This window comes from Schistocerca gregaria, chromosome 8 (assembly GCF_023897955.1).
Source record: "Schistocerca gregaria isolate iqSchGreg1 chromosome 8, iqSchGreg1.2, whole genome shotgun sequence".
NCBI lineage: Eukaryota > Metazoa > Arthropoda > Insecta > Orthoptera > Acrididae > Schistocerca > Schistocerca gregaria.
This window is the reverse complement of record NC_064927.1, coordinates 261,584,137-261,607,985: the sequence shown is the minus strand read 5'-3', so window position 1 is coordinate 261,607,985 and position 23,849 is coordinate 261,584,137. Positions and strand designations below refer to the sequence as shown.

Sequence of the window (23,849 nt, the reverse complement as noted above, 5' to 3'; positions counted from 1 at the left end):
TCAGTCTGAGAATATAAAGAGATGTATACTACTACACTTTCTTCATTGTCCTGATCGCTGTCAGAAAACTCAAATTCTTTACCTAAATTTGGTCTTCTGTTTTTCTCAGTGCTTCTAGAACGGTAGTTCCAATCCCGGGGGTAATTACCCCTAAGGCGTAAAATGTAGCTTTCTGATATGTAAAAACAAGCAATTAAAGTAAATTAGTTTTAAAACATCATTACTACCATGACTATTTCTTAAAAATATCGATAATATAATTTCCCAAAAATAACATTTTTTTGTTTTTTATTTTCAAAGACAGTCGAGTCTTGATATTCCAAAAAAAAAAAAATTGAACTTTGATCTGTTTCTACAGATAGCACAACACCTATTCAACGACATCAAACATATGCTTCAACCGGTGTTTAATTGTTTACATAAGTACACCTTTCGTTGAAGGTTTGTCGTTAACGGTAAAATACAGTGTTGTGTTTCGTTTTCTTCGTAGGCTGTTTTGCTTGTACACCTAAAAATGATTGCAGCAACAAAGAAAAGTAAATATGTGTCTTAGAATATTCGTCAGAAGCACTGAAACGACGTCAGAAAGGAGAAGCAATAAAAAATTGCTCTTGAATATGTTGTCGAGGACGTTATTAAAACAAAATTAAATTAGCACAGTTTTCTTCAAAGAAGGAGTACTCTGAAGAATCTCTCAACCGAGAAACTATAATGAAGTCGAAGTTTGATAAAAATATTAAAAAAGTATGTCAGGCGTTCTTCGTGTGGTTTATTCTTATAAACATCACTTTATTTCATTTCCTACGTAAGTTTCGATGGTATTATTTTCAGTAGTTCGATGTTGTCCAGGCCCTGTTCACATAGAATTATATAGATATACTGTGCATTGATGCATGAAATGTGGTGGAATGTGGTGAAACTAATATACGAACATCTTCCACACATAGAACACCCACTAAACACATATACTTTACCATGCATCTATGAGACATGTGCATCTCGTGTGCTTAAATATCTCACCAAAATCCCTTTTCTGCGAAGAAAGTATAAGATACAAAAAAAGTAGGTACTCTGTTTATCATTTAACATCATACGTCTACGAGACAAGGCGATGAATGCCCTCATGGGAAAATGTTTTTAGTTTCCTTCGGAGCAATGACTGTACCCATGCGTGCCCTTATTCGTCCGAAGCAAATCAACGGCCACGAAGGTCTTTTTTAGGGCTTCAAACACATGGAAATCGCATGGAGAGAAATCGGAACTGTGTGAAGGATATGTAAGGTCCTCCCAGCGAAACTTCTGCAGCTAGTCGAAACAACCTTGGCAACATGTGGGCGGGCATTATCCTGCGACGGAATTATGCTGTGCGTCAACATTCCTGGGCGTTTTAAGCTGACGGGAAATTTCAGTTTTTGTAAAGTGCCCATCTGCCGCTGTACGTTAATTGTGGTGCCTAATTCCCGGAACTCAATGAGCAGCGGGCGGCCCCTGCAGTCAAAGAAAAAGACCATCAGGCCTCCCCGGAGCTGGCGTGCTTGTTGTTTCGACAACGCTGCTGCAGTTTCGCTGGGAAGCTCTCACACATTCACCGTACAACCCTGGTCTCTCCCCACACAATTTCGTTATTTTCGATGCACTCAAGAAAGACATTCGTGATTCTTAATTCGCTTCGCACGTAGAAGTACACGCCCCGGTAAAATCATATTCCGAAGGAAACTGCAAACGTTTCCCCATGAAGGCATTGACCGTCTTATCTCACAGTAGATATATGTACACACATCAAAAAAAGGTTTCCATCACCTCGGTTCCCAGAGTTGCGGGACCGGTACAGAAAATTTAAATAGAGACCAACATAAACATCATTTCTGCCCTTTTTATTGGTCATTAAAAACACATATTGCATGCTGCATGTTGCACCACCATACAGCAAGATCTTCAGAGGTCGTGGCACAGATTTCTATACACACCGGTACATCTAATACCCAGTAACATATCCTCTTGGATTGATGCATGCCTGTATTCGTCGTGGCATACTACCCACAAGTCCATCAAGGTACTGTTGGTCCAGATTGTATCACTCCTCAACGGCGATCCGTCAGAGTGTTTGGTGAATCATGTCGCCCATAAATTGCTCTTTTCAGTGTATCCAAGGCATGTTCGTAGAGTTCATGTATGGAGAACATGCTGGCCACTCCAGTCTAACGATGTCGTTCTTGTTGTTGTTGTGGTCTTCAGTCCTGAGATTGGTTTGATGCAGCTATCCATGCTACTTTATCCTGTGCAAGCTTCTTCATCTCCCAGTACTTACTGCAACGTACATCCTTCTGAATCTGCTTAGTGTATTCATCTCTTGGTCACCCTCTACGATTTTTACCCTCCACGCTGCCCTCCAATACTAAATTTGTGATCCCTTGATGCCTCAGAACATGTCCTACCAACCGATCCCTTCCTCTAGTCAAGTTGTGCCTTAAACTTTTTTTCTCCCCAATCCTATTCAATATCTCCTCATTAGTTATGTGATGTACCCATCTTATCTTCAGCATTCTTCTGTAGCATCACATTTCGAAAGGTTCTATTCTCTTCTTGTCCAAACTAGTTATCGTCTGTGTTTCACTTCCATACATGGCTACGCTCCATACATATACTTTCAGAAACGAATTCCTGGTGCTTAAATCTATACTCGATGTTAACAAATTTCTCTTCTTCAGAAACGCTTTTCTTGCCATTGCCAGTCTACCTTTTATATCCTCTCTACTTCGACTATCATCAGTTATTTTGCTCCCAAAAAGCAAAACCCCTTTACTACTTTAAGTGTCTCACTTCCTAATTTAATTCCCGCAGCATCACCCAACTTAATTCGACTACATTCCATTATCCTCGTTTTGCTTTTTTTGATGTTCATCTTATATCCTCCTTTCCAGACACTATCCATTCCGTTCAACTGCTATACTAAGTTTTTTGCGGTCTCTGACAGAATTACAATGTCATCGGCGAACCTCAAAGTTTTTATTTCTTCTCCATTGATTTTAATACCTACTCCGAATTTTTCTTTTGTTTCCTTCACTGCTTGCTCAATATACAGACTTAATAACAGCGGGGAGAGACTACATACCAGTCTCACTCCCTTACCAACCACTGCTTCCCTTTCGTGCTTCTCGACTCTTATAACTGCCATCTGGTTTCTGTACAAATTGTAAATAGCCTTTCACTCCCTGTATTTTGCCCCTGCCAACTTTATAATATGAAATAGAGTATTCCAGTCAACATTGTCAAAAGCTTTCTCTAAGTCTACAAATGTTAGAAACGTAGGTTTGCCTTTCTAGCTTCTAAGATAAGTCGGAGGGTCAGTATAGATGAATACATTTACTTTTAGTTTTTTCGACTGTTTCACTGGTATTAATTGCTTCTGTTCCAGCTAAAATTATATTTTAGTTGCATTGCGTAACTGGAAAGTATATGTTTTTTCACACTATGCTGATGCTCTCGCAGACGACCAGTGGATCCTGTCGTTCCTGCGCGGCTGCAAGTTCTCGCTGGAGAAGACCAAGCAGAAGCTGGACATGTTCTACACGATGCGCTCCGCACTGCCTGAGATATTCACGAACAGGGACCCCTTCTCACCGATCGCCCAGAAGTATCTCAACTCTGCGTAAGTTGAAACCTGACTGTGTCGTAAAGCTGCGGCTGTGACAATGAATGCTCGGTTTATGGCTACTTACCGTGGTTCTGCTGTACTTACTTATGACTCCTTACCGTGGTTCGCCGTACTTACTTATGACTCCTTACCGTGGTTGTCTTGCGCTTACTTATGGCTCGTTATCGTGGTTCTGCCGTACTTACTTATGACTCCTTACCGTGGTTGTACCGTACTTACTTATGTCTCGTTACCGTGGTTCTGCCTTACTTACTTATGTCTGTTTTTAACAACGGATTGGTCAGTCGATTCTTTCAATTAAATGAAACTGACCAAATGAAACTAATCTCTATTATCACGTCAATTTCATAAATGTTTTCGCGCAATCACCCGGTTCAAGTGGTTTCACTCAATGCGAGACAACCGACTGATACAAATCTCTGTCGGTTGGTGCCGTTACATGAATGTTTTCACTCAGTTTCCGGGGATAAGTGATTTTATTTACATACTTTTACAGCCTTTTCCTTTATACATCGACCATGCCTATCGTTAACACCTTTTACAGACAAACTACACAATATCCAGGAGGTGTGAATTTCTAATAGCTACGACAATTTTTGTGAAACTGAAAACGGAAAACGTGAGGTGCATGCAGTAGATAATAGTAAGGAATGTGCAGAGTACCTGCCGTTGAGAAAAATGACGTAACAGTTCGCGTCATTTGAAGTGCAATAAAATTGTTAGCAGCTCAGGTGAATTGTTCATGCATGAGTTACCTACTTCATGGGCCCCACGGTTTTCGTTTTAAATTTTACAGGTATTGTCGTAGATATTAAAAATTCACAACCACAAATTTCCAGGACGATTTGTATGGCGCCAGGAATCTGTACGGGTATAGAAGAAATGTGAAGAAACGTATTATATTTAAAAGTTTTTTACTTAAATAATTATTTTTAATTTAAATTTAATGGAGCTCTGTCTCTCGCTTTCCATCGGTAAGCACCCATCATCGATATTCTTCTTCGGTAAATGCTGAGGTGACGGGGAATCAAACTGAGACGGTTCTCACCTTCCCAGGGTGGTACACAGCGAGTAGACACAGTTTTAAAATTACTCACTTATAACAGTTTGTACCTCTGTTCTAATAAACAGTGAGCGGACTCGGTCAACGTTACTAGGAATACAAATATATTTCAGTTAACTGGATTAGGGGAAGGTTATAATTTTGCAAAATTCGGTTTTGATGTACTTTTCATTAATCTCTGAAAACACAAAATGCATTGGCGAACGTTAATTTTCCTGGAAAACGCAAAATAATATTAGAACAATTTTCAGTTGCAAAAGTCTTTACAGTTTTAACCAAACCACAGCGGTCGGATGATGGTACTGCAGATTGCTTATGTAGGTATCTAGGTGTATCTAGGACGCGATCTAAAGCGCAAATGAGCACATAAAACAAACAATAGGAAATAAAAAAAGAATCCAGACTGATTTAATTTCATTCGGAGAATCGGAACAAAAATCAATTCATCCACGAAAGAAGTAACTTAAATGAAACTTTTAAGATAGGGTCTTGAGTAATGCACTTCTGTCTGGGACCATTAGCACGTTGAACTGATATATGAGAGAGAGACAGAGAGGGGGGAAACAGGGAGGGAGAGAGAGAGAGAGAGAGAGAGAGAGGGGGGGGGGGAGGGAGAAAAGAGTGGCGCTTTGTGTCACGGGAAGATTCATTAAGCGCGAGAGTGTTACGGAGATGTTCAACAAACACCAGTGGATGTTGCAGCAAGAGAGGTGTTTTGTTAAATGAGAGGCTTACTGCTGAAATAACAAGAGGTACTTTTCAACAGGAAATACATGATTTCTGGGAACGTTCACAACGAGAAATTCTGAGAAAGAGAAAAATGTTTATCGGCTGTCGTTCTTCCCACCAGCCATTCGCGAATGGAAGAGGAAAAGGATAAACATCAGTGGTGAAAGAACTACCCCATCCATACATAGTAAGATGACATGCAGGGTGTAGTTATAGACCAACCCACTGCACTTCTCATAGTCTTTTACTATGATTTTTCTTTGTGAGTCCGACTACACACGAACACATATTATTCATTACACACCCGGTAGGTGAGTTCCACTATGTGGTGCTTGGAGTAAATATCAAGCAGATAAATTCCCCAATGGATTCTAAGTCCGACTGTAGCAGTATACACTCCTGGAAATGGACAAAAGAACACATTGACACCGGTGTCTCAGACCCACCATACTTGCTCCGGACACTGCGAGAGGGCTGTACAAGCAATGATCACACGCACGGCACAGCGGACACACCAGGAACCGCGGTGTTGGCCGTCGAATGGCGCTAGCTGCGCAGCATTTGTGCACCGCCGCCGTCAGTGTCAGCCAGTTTGTCGTGGCATACGGAGCTCCATCGCAGTCTTTAACACTGGTAGCATGCCGCGACAGCGTGGACGTGAACCGTATGTGCAGTTGACGGACTTTGAGCGAGGGCGTGTAGTGGGCATGCGGGAGGCCGGGTGGACGTACCGCCGAATTGCTCAACACGTGGAGCATGAGGTCTCCACAGTACATCGATGTTGTCGCCAGTGGTCGGCGGAAGGTGCAAGTGCCCGTCGACCTGGGACCAGACCGCAGCGACGCACGGATGCACGCCAAGACCGTAGGATCCTACGCAGTGCCGTAGGGGACCGCACCGCCACTTCCCAGCAAATTAGGGACACTGTTGCTCTTGGGGTATCGGCGAGGACCATTCGCAACCGTCTCCATGGAGCTGGGCTACGGTCCCGCACACCGTTAGGCCGTCTTCCGCTCACGCCCCAACATCGTGCATCCCGCCTCCAGTGGTGTCGCGACAGGCGTGAATGGAGGGACGAATGGAGACGTGTCGTCTTCAGCAATGAGAGTCGCTTCTGCCTTGGTGCCAATGATGGTCGTATGCGTGTTTGGCGCCGTGCAGGTGAGCGCCACAATCAGGACTGCATACGACCGAGGCACACAGGGCCAACACCCGGCATCATGGTGTGGGGAGTGATCTCCTACACTGGCTGTACACCTCTGGTGATCGTCGAGGGGACACTGAATAGTGCACGGTACATCCAAACCGTCATCGAACCCATCGTTCTACCATTCCTAGACCGGCAAGGGAACTTGCTGTTCCAACAGGACAATGCACGTCCGCATGTATCCCGTGCCACCCAACGTGTTCTAGAAGGTGTAAGTCAACTACCTTGGCCAGCAAGATCTCCGGATCTGTCCCCCATTGAGCATGTTTGGGACTGGATGAAGCGTCGTCTCACGCGGTCTGCACGTCCAGCACGAACGCTGGTCCAACTGAGGCGCCAGGTGGAAATGGCATGGCAAGCCGTTCCACATGACTACATCCAGCATCCCTACGATCGTCTCCATGGGAGAATAGCAGCCTGCATTGCTGCGAAAGGTGGATATACACTGTACTAGTGCCGACATTGTGCATGCTCTGTTGCCCGTGGCTATGTGCCTGTGGTCCTGTCAGTGTGATCATGTGATGTATCTGACCCCAGGAATGTGTGAATAAAGTTTCCCCTTCCTGTGACAATGAATTCACGGTGTTCTTATTTCAATTTCCAGGAGTGTATAAATAGTTCCTGTTGTATCCATATCGCAATCCAAGTCCATACCGTAACATTCAACACAGTAACACAACGGCGTGTGTGGAATGGTTCAAGTACAGTATGCGAACTTTCCTCGCCGTGGTATGCGTTTATTAAAAGCAGGCGGGGAACAAAATAATTAGTCTATGCAACTCACGCCTGCTGGAGCCACTAAAGTCTCTAGAGCCGCTTGGATCAATCTGTCCCCCATCGAGACGACTAGTCGATTCCACCCCTGTATCACTGTCCGCTGCTGAAACATCCTCGCCTCTACTTGACGGAGATGCAACAATATCCACTCACTGTACCAAAAATAACAACAGTCGGCCAATGTCCAGAGACACGTTTTCCATCTTCAGGGTCGTAGTGCAGCTACCAGAACGAGACGCAGAGGGCAGACGCGTGACTGTGATTCGCATGGGCTTGCTGGCGCCGGGCACCCTGCCGCCAGAGGAGACGTCCAAAGTGGACTTCATGAGCTCCGACGCCACCTTGTGGGAGGACGACCCGACGGTCATCTGCGGCGAGGTGCTCATCCACGACATGCAGGGCGCCACCTTGGGACACTTCACCGCCATGTCGCCTTGGCTGTTGCGCCGCTTGACGACGTGCTACCAGGTAAGGAAACTAAAACCTCCCAATGCTACTATTACATATGGCCACATCGATGGTCGCACAAAAAACCTACAGATTTGGAAAGAAACTCAACTTCACGTACAGAATGCACTGTTATTAGTATGTATTTCCATTGTGTCAGAAGTGCGTGAAAAAGGACTTACGGAAAATAAATACATAGCATGTCTCCAAATTTGTAACTCGCATTACAGCCACTCAGTAAGAGCACGATTCGTGACACAGTGAAAGGAGGGGGGGGGGGGGGGGCAGGGGGGTGATTTATTTGCTGTGATGTCTTAATTTGCTTACTTTGAGATACTATCCTCCATATCGAATATTTTAAATTCTGTTCAGATCCCTGTCGTCATCTGGGATTGCATGCGCATACTTCTACGTCAACCTGCCAAATTAATAAGGCTCCAAGTTAGAGAACTGGTCCAACATCTAAAGTTATTTTAGTATTACTTTTCTTCAATCATCATCCTTCTGACTGGCTTGATGTGGCTCGCCACGGACTCCTCTCCTGTGCCAACTTCTTTATCTCCGAGCAGCACTTGCAGTCTACACTATACAGCCAGAACGTTATGACTAGCTACCAAATAGCCGTCATGTCCACCTTCGTTCTAGGCGCTTCAGTATGGAACCTAGCGACCGCTACGGTCGAAGGGTGAATCCTGCCTCAGGCACGGATGTGTAGACGATACTTTTGTTGTGTGGCCTCATGGTAGTGATAATTTAAACCGGTTTTTGGAACATCTGAATTCAATTCACCCGAATATTCAGTTCACTATGGAGATGGAAAAGAATGGATGCTTTCCCTTCCTTGATGTGTTGGTCAAAAGGAAGACTGATGGTACGTTGGGACATTCTGCGAGCTGATAGTTGTCACCATCCAGCTCAGCGTGAAGGTGTACTTCGCACCTAGGTTCACAGGGCTCACGTTATCTCAGACCGTGAAAGTTTGGCATCTGAGCTAGCGCATCTCGAAGTCACCTTTCGTCAGAATGGTTATAGTGAGAGCCAGATCAAACGTGCGTTGCGCCATCAGCCTTCTGTGCAACCGGTGAGTGACGATAGCAACGAAGTGGCACCTAAGTGGCACATAAGTCTACGGCCTCTTTGCCTTACGCAGGAAGCATTTCCAACAGGATTGGCCGTATTTTGCGGAAATATGATGTGAAATGTGTTTTTCGACCACCTGCTAAGATTAAGGCCCTGTTGGTGTCCGTAAAAGATGATCTTGGTTTGTGTAAGGCTGGGGTCTATCGGATTCCTTGCAGTTGTGGCATGTCATATATTGGCCAGACAATCAGGACTATGGAAGACCGGTGTATTGAACATAAACGTCACACACGCTTACAACAGCCGAGCAAACCCGCTATTGCAGAATATTACCTTGACACCGGTCATCCTATGGAATACAACAACACAGCTGTTGGGATAGTGTTATTAAGGAAGCTGTTGAAATCAGACTTTGAAACAACCTTATTAACAGAGATGGTGGATTTTGTTTAAATGCTGCTTGGAATCCGGCTCTCTCATCAAAAAACAGAGCGACAGAATTAGTGCTACCTCACCTGTTGATTAATAGTAACTATCGATATTTCTGATGTTGGTTACCTTTGGTTGTGTTGACACTTGTTCTGTGTGTGGTGTCTTCCTTGTTTCTCCTCTGTGACCCGAGGTACTAAATTTGCTTGCACATGTTTTCTTCCTTGCATTTGTGCCTTGAGATTGGCAGGGTGTGCTCCTGTCGAAATATCGGCCGTGTTCGACGTCGTCACCCGGCAGCAAACCCGTAAGTTATTTGAACATTCGATTCGCCGGGAAAAGTTAAGGCCTCAGAATTAGTCTTCATTCTCTTCCATTGCTAGTACCAAGTCTACGTTCACCCGTAACTCTTTATTCTACTCCTTCTCCTACAACCAGATTCCAATCCACTATGACTATTAGGTTTTCATTTCCCATTACGAACTGGACTACCCGTTCAGTATCCTCATATAAGTTCCCTACCTCTTCACCTTCAGCTTGTGATGTTGGCATGTATACCTCTAGTTTCCAGTGTTGGTTTTCTGTCGATCCTGATACCATAACACAGAACTGTTCACAGTAGCTTAGTCTGAGACCTAGCTTCCTACTCATAACGAATCCTACTCGCGTTATACCACTTTCTGCTGCTGTTGACAATACCCAACACTCATCTGACCAGAAATCCTTGCCTTCTTTCCATTTCACTTCATTGACCGCTGACTTCTAGATTCACCTTTAGCAATTCTCTTTTCAGATCTTCTAGCTTCCCTACCACGTTCATAATTCCATGACTCGATACGCAGGACGTTTTCCGTTATCCTTTCGTTGATTATTCACTTTTTTGTCATAGTCACCTCCCCCTTGGCAGTCCCTTTCCGGAGATCCGAATGGGGACTAGTTCAGAATCTTTTGCCAGTGGAGGAATCATCATAACACTTTTTCAGTTAGGGGTCACATGTACCGTGGGTTCACATAATGTGTCTTTAATGCACTAGTTTCCATTACCATCTGCATCCTCGTGAAATTGATCATTGCAGGTTCGTCTGCCTTTGGAGACAGTTTCCAACCTCAAGGACAAGAGAGTGCCTGAACCTCTGTCCGCTCCCGCGCTATCATTGACGTGGCCGTTAGCTGGATGAGAGTGATTACTTATGCCGGAAGTCTTCGGGGGCCATTGCTGACGATTTTAATTCAAACTTAAAGTAGTGGCTATGTTCGAACCCGGAATGGAGGACGTACTGATTACTAATCAAAGGCGCTACCCCTAGACGATAGACGCAATCTGAGGTCCTCTCCAAAATGGCTCTGAGCACTATGGGACTTAACTTCTGAGGTCATTAGTCCCCTAGAACCTAACTACCCTAAGAACATGACACATGTCCTTGCCCGTGGCACGATTCGATCCTGCGACCGTAGCAGTCGCGTGGTTCCAGACTGTAGCGCCTAGAACCGCTCGGCCACAACGGCCGCTGAGGTCCTCTCCGTTAAAGATGTGGAGGAGTAGGAAGGTGACTTTACAGACGATACGTGACTTTTAAATTCACTGGACTGTTATTCAATCATTGGCTCTTTATCCATTTCAGATTCTCACTTGGGGGGCGTGCATGTCAACATTTATGGGGCATCGTAGGGGGCGGATTAGAAGATGAAGTGGTGCAATGTTGGTTACTTTTTTAATAGAGCAAGGCTTGATAATCGCAAAATGAATTTATGAATCATGCTCGTGTCAAAAGATATTCGCTATGTATCACCATCATACATTTACAGCATCGAGTTACATTGTTCAGTAGACAACTGGAGACTATACACAAGCTTTCCATAAATATTCCCTTAATAAACTCTTGAATAAGGCTAACTGGTAAAACATTAGAGGACACATAAATCATCACAGCCTGGCTTTAGGTAATAGGGACAACGAGAAGGTCTCAGATCACAAGAACACACACAGAGCCATGACAACATTTACTCCGCAATTTACTGTTTTCCAACGACCAGAGAGCAATCAATGATGTCAGGGATGGACATCAGGCCTGGATAACTGTCATACTTAAGTGAATAGGTGAAAGAATTTTTTCACACAAATAAGTAGTCGGGATGACATGCCTTACAAAGTGGTTGGACACACAGATCTGAAGTGGTGAGATACAAGCAACGTGATTGACTGAGTCCCAAATTTATATCATCTCCAATAGATTCAAAAATGTGTAGTCCAAGGTAAATTCAGTCTGCAGATAGATTCTTTGGGCTCTGTGTTTATTATTTACAATTTGAGCTACATCATTTAACAATAGTGGCGCCTGAGGAAGTATGAGGTGCGTTGGTGGACAAGATGTACGCTAGCTCCTGTAAACACAGAAATGAGAAAACAGAAAGTCATTTCACATTTAGGTAGTTGTTCGGAACCATGCTTTACGGTCTTCAATTTGAGCAACTAACATTCGAGCATGTAAATGAGTCACAGACATATCTGGTAAAAGCTTCAGATTTTATAGAGCTCCAGCGTCTCCCAACTTTGCGTATGTACATTTGTTACAGCTGATGCACAAAGATGCAAATGTTTCAATCAGCACAAGCAGAACTCACGCAAACGTAACTTCTTACTTTCACGCTAACACTACCGATACACAGCAGAAAGTTACTTGTACAACAATGGACAACATGAACTTGTCATATTTCTACCACGCTTTCCAGAATTATTGTTACTGTTAATACACTTATCACATGGGTCTTGATACCATACCGCCAGGATAGTTTAGAAAATGCTGGAATTGTTGTTATCATTAAACATGCCATATGGGTCTTGCTACCATATTGCTAGGATAGTTGAGGAAACGCTGACACCTTCCCAACAACCCACATTTATAGAATACTCTCCCTGTAGCAACCAACTGGTCATCGGCGACTATTTAGTCACAACACTGGCACAGTAGGCACTGAAATAGTCAAAGAACCCAGCTTACCTATGTGAATAACATTAATGGTGTCGTGATTGACATAAGATCTGCGCATTTTGTAACATCGACTAAGTCTGTGAACTTAGCCAAAACCAAAATATCCTTGTAATTACCAAATAAATTTACTACCTACGTGGTTTGACTTACAGAGACCTTATTTACTTAACGTGTGCCAAGACAAAGCTTATTGTGCCATAACTGAGGAGCTGCCTCTTGCATCACGACCGACCATTCCAGGCCCAAGAACAGGTCTTCTTAAACAGCGATGCGTCCTCCCCACTGCAGCCATCAACTTTGAGAATTGTTAACGTTTTCGGAAGTACAGTAGCTTTTCTCGATTGATCCAGTGGTTACACTTGCTAAATAATATCTTCCGGAGTGTTGTCTATCTCCTATTATAATTCCTGGTTTTATGTCCTTTTCCTCTGTCCTTCTACGACACTTTCGTCTCTTTCACCTAGTCGTAATGAAGGGGTGTGCGCTGCTGCTAAGTGCGCACTATCTCTGTCTGTTCGTAGCCATCTGACGGCATTCGAAACTTCCCCAAAGCCTTAGGTGCGTTCTTGTTAAGGGGACTTGTGCTTTTGCGGCCACCACCGTCCTACTCTGCTACAATGCCGCAGCCGGCTCGCTTCTTGCGCTCAGTCAGCTGAATTGAAACTTGAATAACTCGTGATTCGCTACTCACTTCACGACGCCGTTTATAATGCGATTACTCAAATAAAACTCTCTGTACGGCTCTGTGTGCTTACAGTTGGTTAGCTCTTCCTTTCATTACTTTGATTTATCCGGTTATTGACGAGGAAAATGCTTAGTGTGCACAATGGACAGACATACCACTGCCAACTACCAGTGTCATAATGTCATGTCTCAGCTCGTTGACAGTAAGTCGGAAGATGCTTATTGATGTTAGGAAGACCTCCGCTAACAACTGTGTTTATTAAAACACAGCGTATCGCAGCTTAAAGCCGCATCATCAGGTGCAACCTGCACAGAAAAAAGCAAAGTACAGTGGATATTATAATTAGTAAAGAAATGTCTAGAATTTACAAACAACGTTAAAGGATCATAGACACCACATACCCATCGCTCCTAGTCAAAATATTATATGCAGAGAAAATCTTCAATTCTTTAGCGAGCGAAAGGTGAAGAAAAGGTGCGCCAGTGTTTAAAATTTACCTGCATTTAAATAGAAAAAAGGAATTTTTTTTTAGTGAACGAACACTATGGGTTTTGAAAAACCGGCCGGATTGGCGATAAAAAATTGTCGCTGCTAACCTGATTAGTCGCGACACTGTGAAAATTACTATGTGGGAAGTACCAGGTGGCAGCGTCTTACCAGTGTGACAGTAGGGGAAGTCCGTGCAGGGCGAGGCAAAACAACAAACAGAGACTAGCTGGCTGCGGGAACGGAAGCTATCCACGTGAACAGTGTGACGACAAATACCAATTACTAGAAGCGCTGGGTAACTGTCTTTACAAGTGAGAATAATAGAGAAATTTATTACATACTAATGCCTAATCATACAAACAATCAAAATTAGCCAGAATGCTATGGTCTTTAATTATTCAACCTGAACTGTGCTTTTTTATGTTTAAAACTTTATAGTTACTCTAATGTGTTTTTCTTTTTTATGAAGAAATTTAAATTTTCTGAGGGACTTGTGATGCTGTGACCCTCTTCGTCTAAGTACGCTGTTAATACAGATCGTGGACCAGTTAAGTTAACGGTTTCCTGAAATCTTATTCTAAATGACCTACCGGTTTGTCCTGTATATTTCTTACGGCAATCATTGCATGTAATGACCTATAAACTCGCTTCCTTACATTTATTTGCCACAACTTTTTCGATGTGCCTTAGTTTTCTGCCTAGATCCGAAAATGTGAAATACGCTGGAATAATGTTTTTACATCTCATACGTCTGCCATTTTTTTACGGGTACTGAAAAAATAGAGCTTTCCTTTGTCTGCTTGGCTGGTCTAAGCGTTGTAAAATCTGCCTAAGATTTTTCTTTTTCAATATGCTTCTATTAATTATGTTAACAAAATCTGCATCGTAACCGATTTGATTCGCTGTACACTGTATAACCTCATATTCTGTCACTTGAGCTTCGCTCGTAAGTGGCACATCCTACATACAGTTTAACATGGCCCTTAATATTGCGGATTTATATTGCAATGCGTGACACGACTGCCTGTGTATAACAAGATCTGTCGTGGTTGCCTTTAGGAAAACATCGAAGCCTATAATTTCATTTTTTACAGACACTTGGCGGTCCTGAAACGCTAAAGTGTCATTCTCGACGCACTGATCATTGACTTGTATCTTATGGTTTAAACTATTTAGAGTCGTAAGAAACTAGTCGCTTTCAACATTGTTGTCACCACATAATATGAAAACATCGTAAACGTATCTATCCCATAAAATTAATCTTCTAGCATGTCGAGGGAATTTTGTCATAAGCTTTTACTCAAAGTTGGCCATAAAAAAATTTCTATGCAATACGCAAATGGAGAGCTTGTTGTGAACAAAAACCATCCCCAAATTTAAAATATTTAGAAGGTAAAACTATTTTTAATAAAGCCAGCATTTCTTCCACCTCCTTAGATGGTCTCTCCGAAAATGTGTTCAGATTCTCCACAATAATACTTTAATACAATTAATGAAGAATTCATTTCTCAGCCCTAAGAATCCCCATCTGATCACATCTGCAACTGGTTGTTTCAATGCACAGTCGTGCAGGACCCTTAAGGGCAGAAGTGGTCTGTCGTCTATCATTAGAATATTAATGACACATGACGGTATGATTTCCGACACACAAATTATAAAGAGAAAATGACGTTATAATTTTAAATTTTGTCCATTGCTAACTTTGTCGTTTCTATAGTGCAAGAATCTGAAAGACTATTGGTATAAAAACTGTTTCTGTGATCTAAGCCAGGTGACATCGATATTGACAGGTTACTGCTCCCGCCTCTGCACCAGGGAATAATGGGACAGTGTTAATGGAGGGTAACGTTCTGCATACGTTTTTCGCAGCCAGTAATATATGGCATCAAGCGGCTCGTTAGCTCTCTTCATGATGTTCAAACAATGCCTTTTCAGTGCTTCATATTAATAGGTTTTGAACCTGGCTCTTACACTTTGATAGGTGCTGTCACTTGAAAGGTAGCTCCAAAATTTTATAATTTACATATCCGACAAGAAAAATCGGTACCTACTCAGGGTTAGTATTGTATCTGTAATCGTTCTTCGGCGTTCATATTGACTGAGACTACAATCTGCACCTAGTTCCCAATCTAGTGCAATGTAAGGCGTCTTGGCATCCATGTCGCAAACACAGTCTCATCTTGATGTCTGAGCGGCTCACGGCAACCGCTACACGACTTCCCATCGCCCTACATCGTCTCAAAACCATCACGTTCCTCTGTGTCTCTCTACTGATAATCCATTCCATTTCGGTTTAATACGAGGTCATAGCACATCGACAACTCATGAGATTCAAAACTAATGCCCTGGATATAATTTAAATATTAGTGCATGGAAATTGCAACTCTTCTTGTAGGGTATGTTGAAAGATAGTATACAGGGTGTTACAAAAAGGTTCGACCAAACTTTCAGGAAACACTCCTCACACACAAATAAAGAAAATATGTTATGTGGACATGTGTCCGGAAACGCTTAATTTCCAGGTTACAGCTCACTTTAGTTTCGTCGCCACCTACGCTGAATGGAGCACGTTATCATGATTTCATACGGGATACTCGACCTGTGCTGCTAAAACATGTGCCTTTACAAGTACGACACAACATGTGGTTCATGCACGATGGAGCTCCTGCACATTTCAGTCGAAGTGTTCGTACGCTTCTCAACAACAGATTCCGTGACCGATGGATTGGTAGAGGCGGACCAATTCCATGGCCTCCACGCTCTCCTGATCTCAACCGTCTTGACTTTCATTTATGGGGGCATTTGAAAGCTCTTGTCTACGCAACCCTGGTACCAAATATAGAGACTCTTCGTGCTCGTATTGTCGACGGCTGTGATACAATACGCCGTTCTCCAGGGCTGCATCAGCGCATCAGGGATTCCATGCGACGGAGGGTGGATGCATGTATCCTCGCTAACGGAGGACATTTTGAACATGTCCTGTAACAAAGTGTTTGAAGTCACGCTGGTACGTTCTGTTGCTGTGTGTTTCCATTCCATGATTAATGTGATTTGAAGAGAAGCAATAAAATGCGCTCTAACATGGTAAGTAAGCGTTTCCGGACACATGTCCACGTAACATATTTTCTTTTTTTGTGTGTGTGAGGAATATTTCCTGAAAGTTTGGCCGTACCTCTTTGTAACACCATGTATATGAAGACGAATTGTAAAGCTTTTTGAGTTTTCAAATTTAAACATATGGACACCGTAACAAGAGATATTTCGCTTCAGTTCCATGCGCTGAAATTCCTTTGTTTTCTCTTCTTACAGGAAGCATATCCGCTACGACCTAAGGCCTTCCACGCCATCAACAGCCATCCGGGTGTCGAGAAAATATTCTCGTTTTTCGAGACTTTTCTTAAAGAGAAGATGAAGAAAAGGGTAGGTACTAAAATTTGTATAGCTTGTTGGCAATTTACTATATGAATCGCCAATACCTTCAATGTGCACTACCAACAGTATTGTGGAGAAGAATCAAGTGAAATACAACTTCGTTGTACACCAGAGCTTTCAGATGGGAAAAGTGCTCACAGAACAAAGAATCTCATCAGGCTCTCAAATACCACTTACTGCTATAAATGTGTTTTGTCCCCTGGGAGAATAACAACAACACCTAAGTTTAATGGAACCTACTAATATCTCTAGCTCTTGTAGATATAGAAAAAAATTTACCTCTAACACACGCTTTGGGGTTAAGAAGGTGGCAGCGATAAAATACAGGAAGCGCTAGGTACGGTGTTCCCGTTGGTTGTAGATGACTAGTTTGTCAAAGAGCTACAATTTCAGACCATTAATTTGTTCACCTTGTTATTTCCCCATCACCGTCAGTGTCGGGCTTCGTGGCCATATTCTGCAGCAGACTTTGGAAGTCAAGAGTACTGCAAAATATATAATTTCGAAAATAATTACGACACTTTTCAAATTAATGTGCCGTGCATTCCTATTCTCAAATGCAATGAATCTTCACATCATCGTCTCTTTAGAGGCAACACCGTAATAACCTCAGTGCGAAATGTCAAACTGACAATTCGAGATAGACACACAGAATGCTACCATCTATTTCAAAGATTACGAATCTCTGTGTTGTTCACTGCCATGTCATCTTCATTGTCATGGTGCTCTTTATTCTAAAACTCGCTCAAGCCGAGACCTACTATGTCACAATCTACTCTCCATCAAGAAACCCGAAGTCTGATGATGTGTATCTATTACTAGTTTTGAGTCCCATATTAACGTCTCGAATTTCTGTAAACTCGAAAAAATGGATAACCGTTCTTTCTCAGTAGCTGAATAATTCATCGCGTGTTTACTAAGACGTCGACTAGCAAAAGTTTGGTCCTACGTTCAAGTATATTTGAATCCCATTCTCCGTGGACAATACTAAAACATAACGCATATTCAAATGCATCCCGGATTCACATAATTTCTGTAAACGTGAATCATTGATTGTCTAGATCCTCGTAAATCTTCTATAGAAGCCAGTCAAATTTGAAAACGTACACAATATTACACATTCTTCCATGGCTTGTGGTCTTTCTTGATCGATTTGACTTGTTTAATTCGGACAATATTACCTAAAAACTTTAACTCTTGTATCCCAAAATGTGACTTAGAAAGTTTTATTGGCGTTCCCTTTTCTTCTAATCAGCTTAGTGTTCATGTCAGTAACTTACGCTGGACTTTCCAAGTTTTAGGAGATAATAATGAATCGCCTACATGAATTATTAGTTCTTGTACTTATTCCTATTTCAGTGATTTACCTACAGCACGAATGAAAGTTTCAACTGAAATGTTAGAACTGAACTGTAGTACTTTAAATTGGTAAGATTACCTTCAAATAGAGATGCATGTTCTCGATTCTTTGTGTAATGGAATCTGACAATACCCCACCATTAAATTCACAGAACTTTCTCGATTCTTTGTGTAATGGAACCTGACAATACCCCACCATTAAATTCACAGAACTAAAGAATTCAGCTTTCTCAAATCTTTGTAAGAGCTCATATATACTTACAAGACTATTCCATTCAGTTTCTATCTGTTTACTGAGAGTTTATGCATCCAAGACTAAATGAACATCTCCTGCAGCTTTCTAAGCAACTAACAATATATTATTGTAGACACTGATGTAAGATTACACTCTTGTACCTCTCATCAATTTTCTTTTGTATTTCATCTCTCATCTTTTGTATTCCACGTCTCACTGTAGATCAAAGATCCATTAGTAACAGGTATGGGTAAAGAAAGTAGCATATCAGCTCTCTTATCGTCTTTTACATATGTATTACTTAATTTTTCCTCATTTGTCTGTCGACACACTTTTATATCTTCTAATTGTATTTCCCATTCTTCTGGCAAAATACACGATTCTCTTGATTGAATGTTTCTACCTAACGCATCTCTTGCCCTTCGGTTTCATCTACTACAATAATATCAGCATAAGCCATTAAATGGATGTGCTTCATCACAGACTTATCTTTCAATTCTAAAGAATTATTTTCAGTAGATGTTCTATACACCATATCTGATTCATAGATAGTTTTTTTTATTTTTTTTTATTAACACACTTCTTAGGTTTGCCACCAGATAACTTTGTATACTTGGGAAGTGTATTTGCAACGTATCCATCATCAGTGAAGCCTAAAACGTCACAACCCTCAATTTTTTAAAATGTAGTAGTATTGTATTATCGATTAACGAGTCTATGCCTAAGAACACATCCATGTTTAAATTAGGTATAACTAGCAATGCCTAATAAAAGACAATGTATTAGTGATAACAAGTAGCTGCATTTTTCTTCTACTTGTGTTCCTTTCTAACTGATACTACAAGTACTGCAGTTACTAGTAACATGGGACAAGGATACTTTTTTCAATTGCTGACAGCAAACCCTTTGAGATTAATAATGTTTCACTCTCAGAATCTAAGTGAATATCGCCCTGTTTATCAAATATATCGAGATATTTCTCATTATATCCTGGAATTTACTTCCCATTCTTTGAGTAATAAGTGACGAGCACCTGCGAGTACTTTCCTTGTGAGAAACTATTGTTTTCTCTATGCGAGAACCTGGTGTCCCTTTGCCATGTCTTGAAGCCTGGGCCCTAACCCAGAACGTCCATTGTTTTCCAACTACTGTTGTTAATGCGACATGTGAATCGACATATTCATACATCCATTGTTTATAGTATTCGAATTAAATGTCTGAGTCTTGTTACGTCCATTACTATTTACTTTGTTATTATTCGGTTTCCTTACTACAGAGTATTTGCTTTTACTTTTTCCTTCAAACAATGGTCGATGACGGTTTTCATTATTATTATCGAGTTTTCTCCCGGGGAATAGCCCCTTCGGACTTTACTCACTAAACTTCGCTCACTAAATGTAAATTAACTGTTTACAGTCATCCGAACATGATATCATATTCCTCTCGTCATATGGGAGTGTAATCTGCGAACCAACGCTTAGGAAAATGATTCCCCTCCATAACATCATCTAAGTATTGGATCTTATTATGTGCCTTATTGCTGCACTAATTATTAATGAAGTATCTTGGATCTAGATAATAAAGTGTTAACGTTTCATGTGTACTTGACGACAAGCGCTTCTTCTAAATTTATCTCGGAAGTCACTCCATGAGGACTAGACTTCCAAATTAGCGGTTCTAGACATAGCAGCATCCCCTTCCAAATGACTGAGGACAAAATCAATTTTCTTTGAGACATCTGAACAATTAGACAACGCTCTGGTAAATCTTAAAATAGGTAGGGTGTACATCGTCGTCCGTTTTGAATTTAGTAAACTGTTTGGACAGATTCCTCCCCCTTTATTGACGTTATTCTCCTAATTATTCTACAGGAAACGGAGAATTATCTGCAACTCTCTTTCTATTAACTATATCTTTCGTTTTCGCCAATTCAACCCACAACCTTTTTAATTCAGCCTCTGTTATTTTTGTACCTTCTGTATAGTATGAAGTATACTGACAGACGAATCGATCTTCTCCTGCAACTTTTGTTCAATCAAATCGCTAACACATTCCACAAAAGTTGCAAGCCTGGAGCCTGATATTGTGGTTATGTCGGAATGTTTCTTCTGCCCTGTAATGTATAACCAGACAGCTGTACATGAGATTTGCCTATATACTTCTGTAAACTCTTGTTCAGCAAAATCTTAGATTACATTACACAAATACTTGTTCTACAGATCATGAATATGATATTTCGTAATGATGCGAAATGTGTCAGTTTAACATTAGGTTTCTTTATACGATATAATTAATCTCTCTCTCTCTCTCTCTCTCTCTCTCTCTCTCTCTCTCTCGTACTACTTCTATATAAAATTTCATGCAATGAGTAGAAATATTTGTTATTCAGAAATTCTTTTAATTTGATTTTAAATGCTGGTTGTCTATCTGTCAGATTTTTAATACTTTTGTGCCAGCATAATTCACCGCTTTCTGCGCCAGTGTCAGATTTAAGCAGAATTGTGAGGATCATCTTATCTTCTAGTATTGTAGCTCTATATTTTTTTATCATTTTTGAACCGTGATGGGTTATTGATAACAAATTTCGTAAGTTAATATCTTTATTTGCGTCCCTTTTACTAAAACACACTAAGCAACTGAAAATATAACTCCTGTGTTAAAGTAGTAATAGCGGATTGCAGTTTGACTATCTCATTATTCGTTTTCAGTTTTTCATTTCGTCAGTCAGTTATGCATCATCACCTAATTTCTGATTCCTGGATTCTAATTCAGCTGTTAACTCTTATTTTAAGCCAGTCCATGTACTATGTAACTCATTATTTAATTTAACAATCGGTGAGCCTTTGTTTCAACAAGTCCTTTTTCAAATCTAACACCTTGCTCTTCGATGGTCGCATTTAATTCAGTCCTACTGGCATCTAGCTTACCACCCTTACACGCCTGTGTATATATTAGTAGTATACAGTCTAGCCCCCAGTTCATCACCTACAGCCATCATACTTGCGTTAATATTATATAATTTAACATCTAACTCAGCAATGGCTTTCAACACCTCCTCCACTTTCCTGGATCTCACTGGCAGTGATAGCTACGGTCGCAGGTTCGAATCCTGCCTCGGGCATGGATGTGTGTGATGTCCTTAGGTTAGTTAGGTTTAAGTAGTTCTAAGTTCTAGGGGACTAATGACCACAGCAGTTGAGTCCCATAGTGCTCAGAGCCATTTGAACCATTTGGCAGTGATAACAAATTTCAAATTAAACTACTTCGAATACTAACTGTTATAGAGAGTAGGTAACTATGTTAACAAAAATTCTTACGGACACAATACGCTTTAATTACACCACAACACACACTACCGCCATAATAAAGTAAATAAATAAATTCAGTTTGGCTTGAACAGAGCTCACCTACCAATGCTTGTGTGCCTTGCCATGTCGCAACGACGACGGGAAATCGCTGCGTTTCTTGTCCTACGTAGCTGTACTTTAGGTACCAGCAATAGTGATTACTGTCGGCTGATGCGGCGTTACTGTGGAAACGATGAAACAGTTGACGCTCTTTGTAATCGTAGTGGCCGGTCTTCCGATTTGTTGACTTATTAAAATCCTTCTGCAGCGTACGTACTTATGTATTGTCGATTAATTTAATTCATCTGTGTCGTCAGACAACTGATTCTTGATTGGTTTTTATCAGCAAAGCTTATAAGGGCTTGCGCACTTCGTCATAGTTACGGCTTCTGACTCGGTTGTCAATGACACAAGCGATAAACTGAAGTACATCTTAGATAAAATATCACAAATCTTCAATAAATCCGTTTTCTAGTTATTAGTATTGTCATTCTTCATTAATATGATTCACTTCAAGTTTCGTTTAGTCTAGGTGCTGCTACAAGGGTTCCAATTGATTGTTGATGAATAGTTTGCCCGTTACCTATAACTACAGGCTATTTTTTTCTCATCTCGTTATTTCTTTATGACCACCAATCTTGGAAAGCTCGTACTTCGTTACCAAATTGTGCATCAGTCGCTCGAGGTCAAGAGCACAGCAGTACGACACTCCTAAAATAAACGTGACTTATAATCCTACTCTCAAATCAGATGAGTGTGTCCGTCATCGCCTCCTTAGGAGATACAACTACAGAATTCTTTGTTCTGCCGTGACGTAATCTTCATTGTCACGGCGCTCTTCATTCGATAGCCCGCTGCCCTTTTCAAGCCGGGACGTTTCAGCCGGAATAACTGCCAAACTATTAAGTACCCCGAGGTGTAGTGAAACTTTCGTCGTCGTCCCTCCTTGAAGATACGCTGCACCCATCCATGCCAGTCTGCATGCACAAACAAAAATAAAAACTTCCAAACAGCGTCGACCATGGTGTACACACTAAAAAAGGAACTGTACAACAGTCGTTTCTGTCTGTCTATTTGAACATCCTAATTTTTCACGCGATTTTAACTAGTAACTTGAGCGTAGACTCCGACAAAGTACAGGCTATATTTTACGAGAGTAAGAACACAGAGAAAGAGATCTTTATTTTTAAACTAGTATCTAATATCGTCTGCTGAGCTTAGTAGTTCGGCTGTTTAATTATAATGGCGTAGTATGCCAATGCACCAGTAACGGGACCTCTCCCTGACAGTTGTATTATCGGCAGGTTACGTCAGTGTCAGAATTAAGAACCATAGTTTTATTTTTACGAATACAAACTAACACTGAATTTGTTTCGTTGGGAGATAACGGTTTATTGATTTCGCTTCACTTATTTAAATATAACAACATTGCTTTGCTTGCTTCGATAAATTTTTATTTCTATTATTTCTATTCTTTGCTAGAAGAAACGAATTTATTAAGTATGCTTCCTGATTACATTTTGATTTAGTTTTCTTTATGAATGAAAATCCCTAGAAAGTGGTCGTCTAGCTGAATACACCAGACTGGCTAAAGACTGAGGACTAGGTGGTCTGCAAAACCCAATGGAGATCGTGAGGCGAGAGGTTCTGAGGCACAAGAAGATAAGACTTGCTCCTCAGAAAGGAAACTCCCCATCCCACCTCCCTCAGACTTTATGATAAGATGGCCAAGTAGATAGCCCGTCAAAAACTGAACACAGATCAAGCATGAAAACAGGAAGAAGGTGTACTGAACTGTAAAAAAAGAAGGTAAATAGAAACACTGAACGGTCTAAATCTCCCTTGTGTCCCACTATTCTTTTCACAAAATTACACTCTGTCCGTCAGTTCATTGACGTGTCTGTCCGCTGTATTCGGATTTGTGT

The 23,849-nt window shown here is 41.3% G+C and overlaps 1 protein-coding gene across 2 annotated transcripts in view; it reads left to right on the top strand.

Annotated features, from left to right (window-relative positions):
• Positions 1-23,849, top strand: part of LOC126284299 (retinol-binding protein pinta-like) — a 136,543-nt gene that overhangs the window by 21,174 nt on the left and 91,520 nt on the right. The window contains exons 3-5 of one of the 2 annotated variants that reach the window (XM_049983131.1): positions 3,490-3,649; positions 7,641-7,899; positions 16,861-16,971. In XM_049983131.1, coding sequence (XP_049839088.1) covers positions 3,490-3,649; positions 7,641-7,899; positions 16,861-16,971 — 530 coding nt within the window. The remainder of the gene's footprint in view (positions 1-3,489; positions 3,650-7,640; positions 7,900-16,860; positions 16,972-23,849) is intronic. The other variant, XM_049983130.1, reaches the window with a different exon arrangement.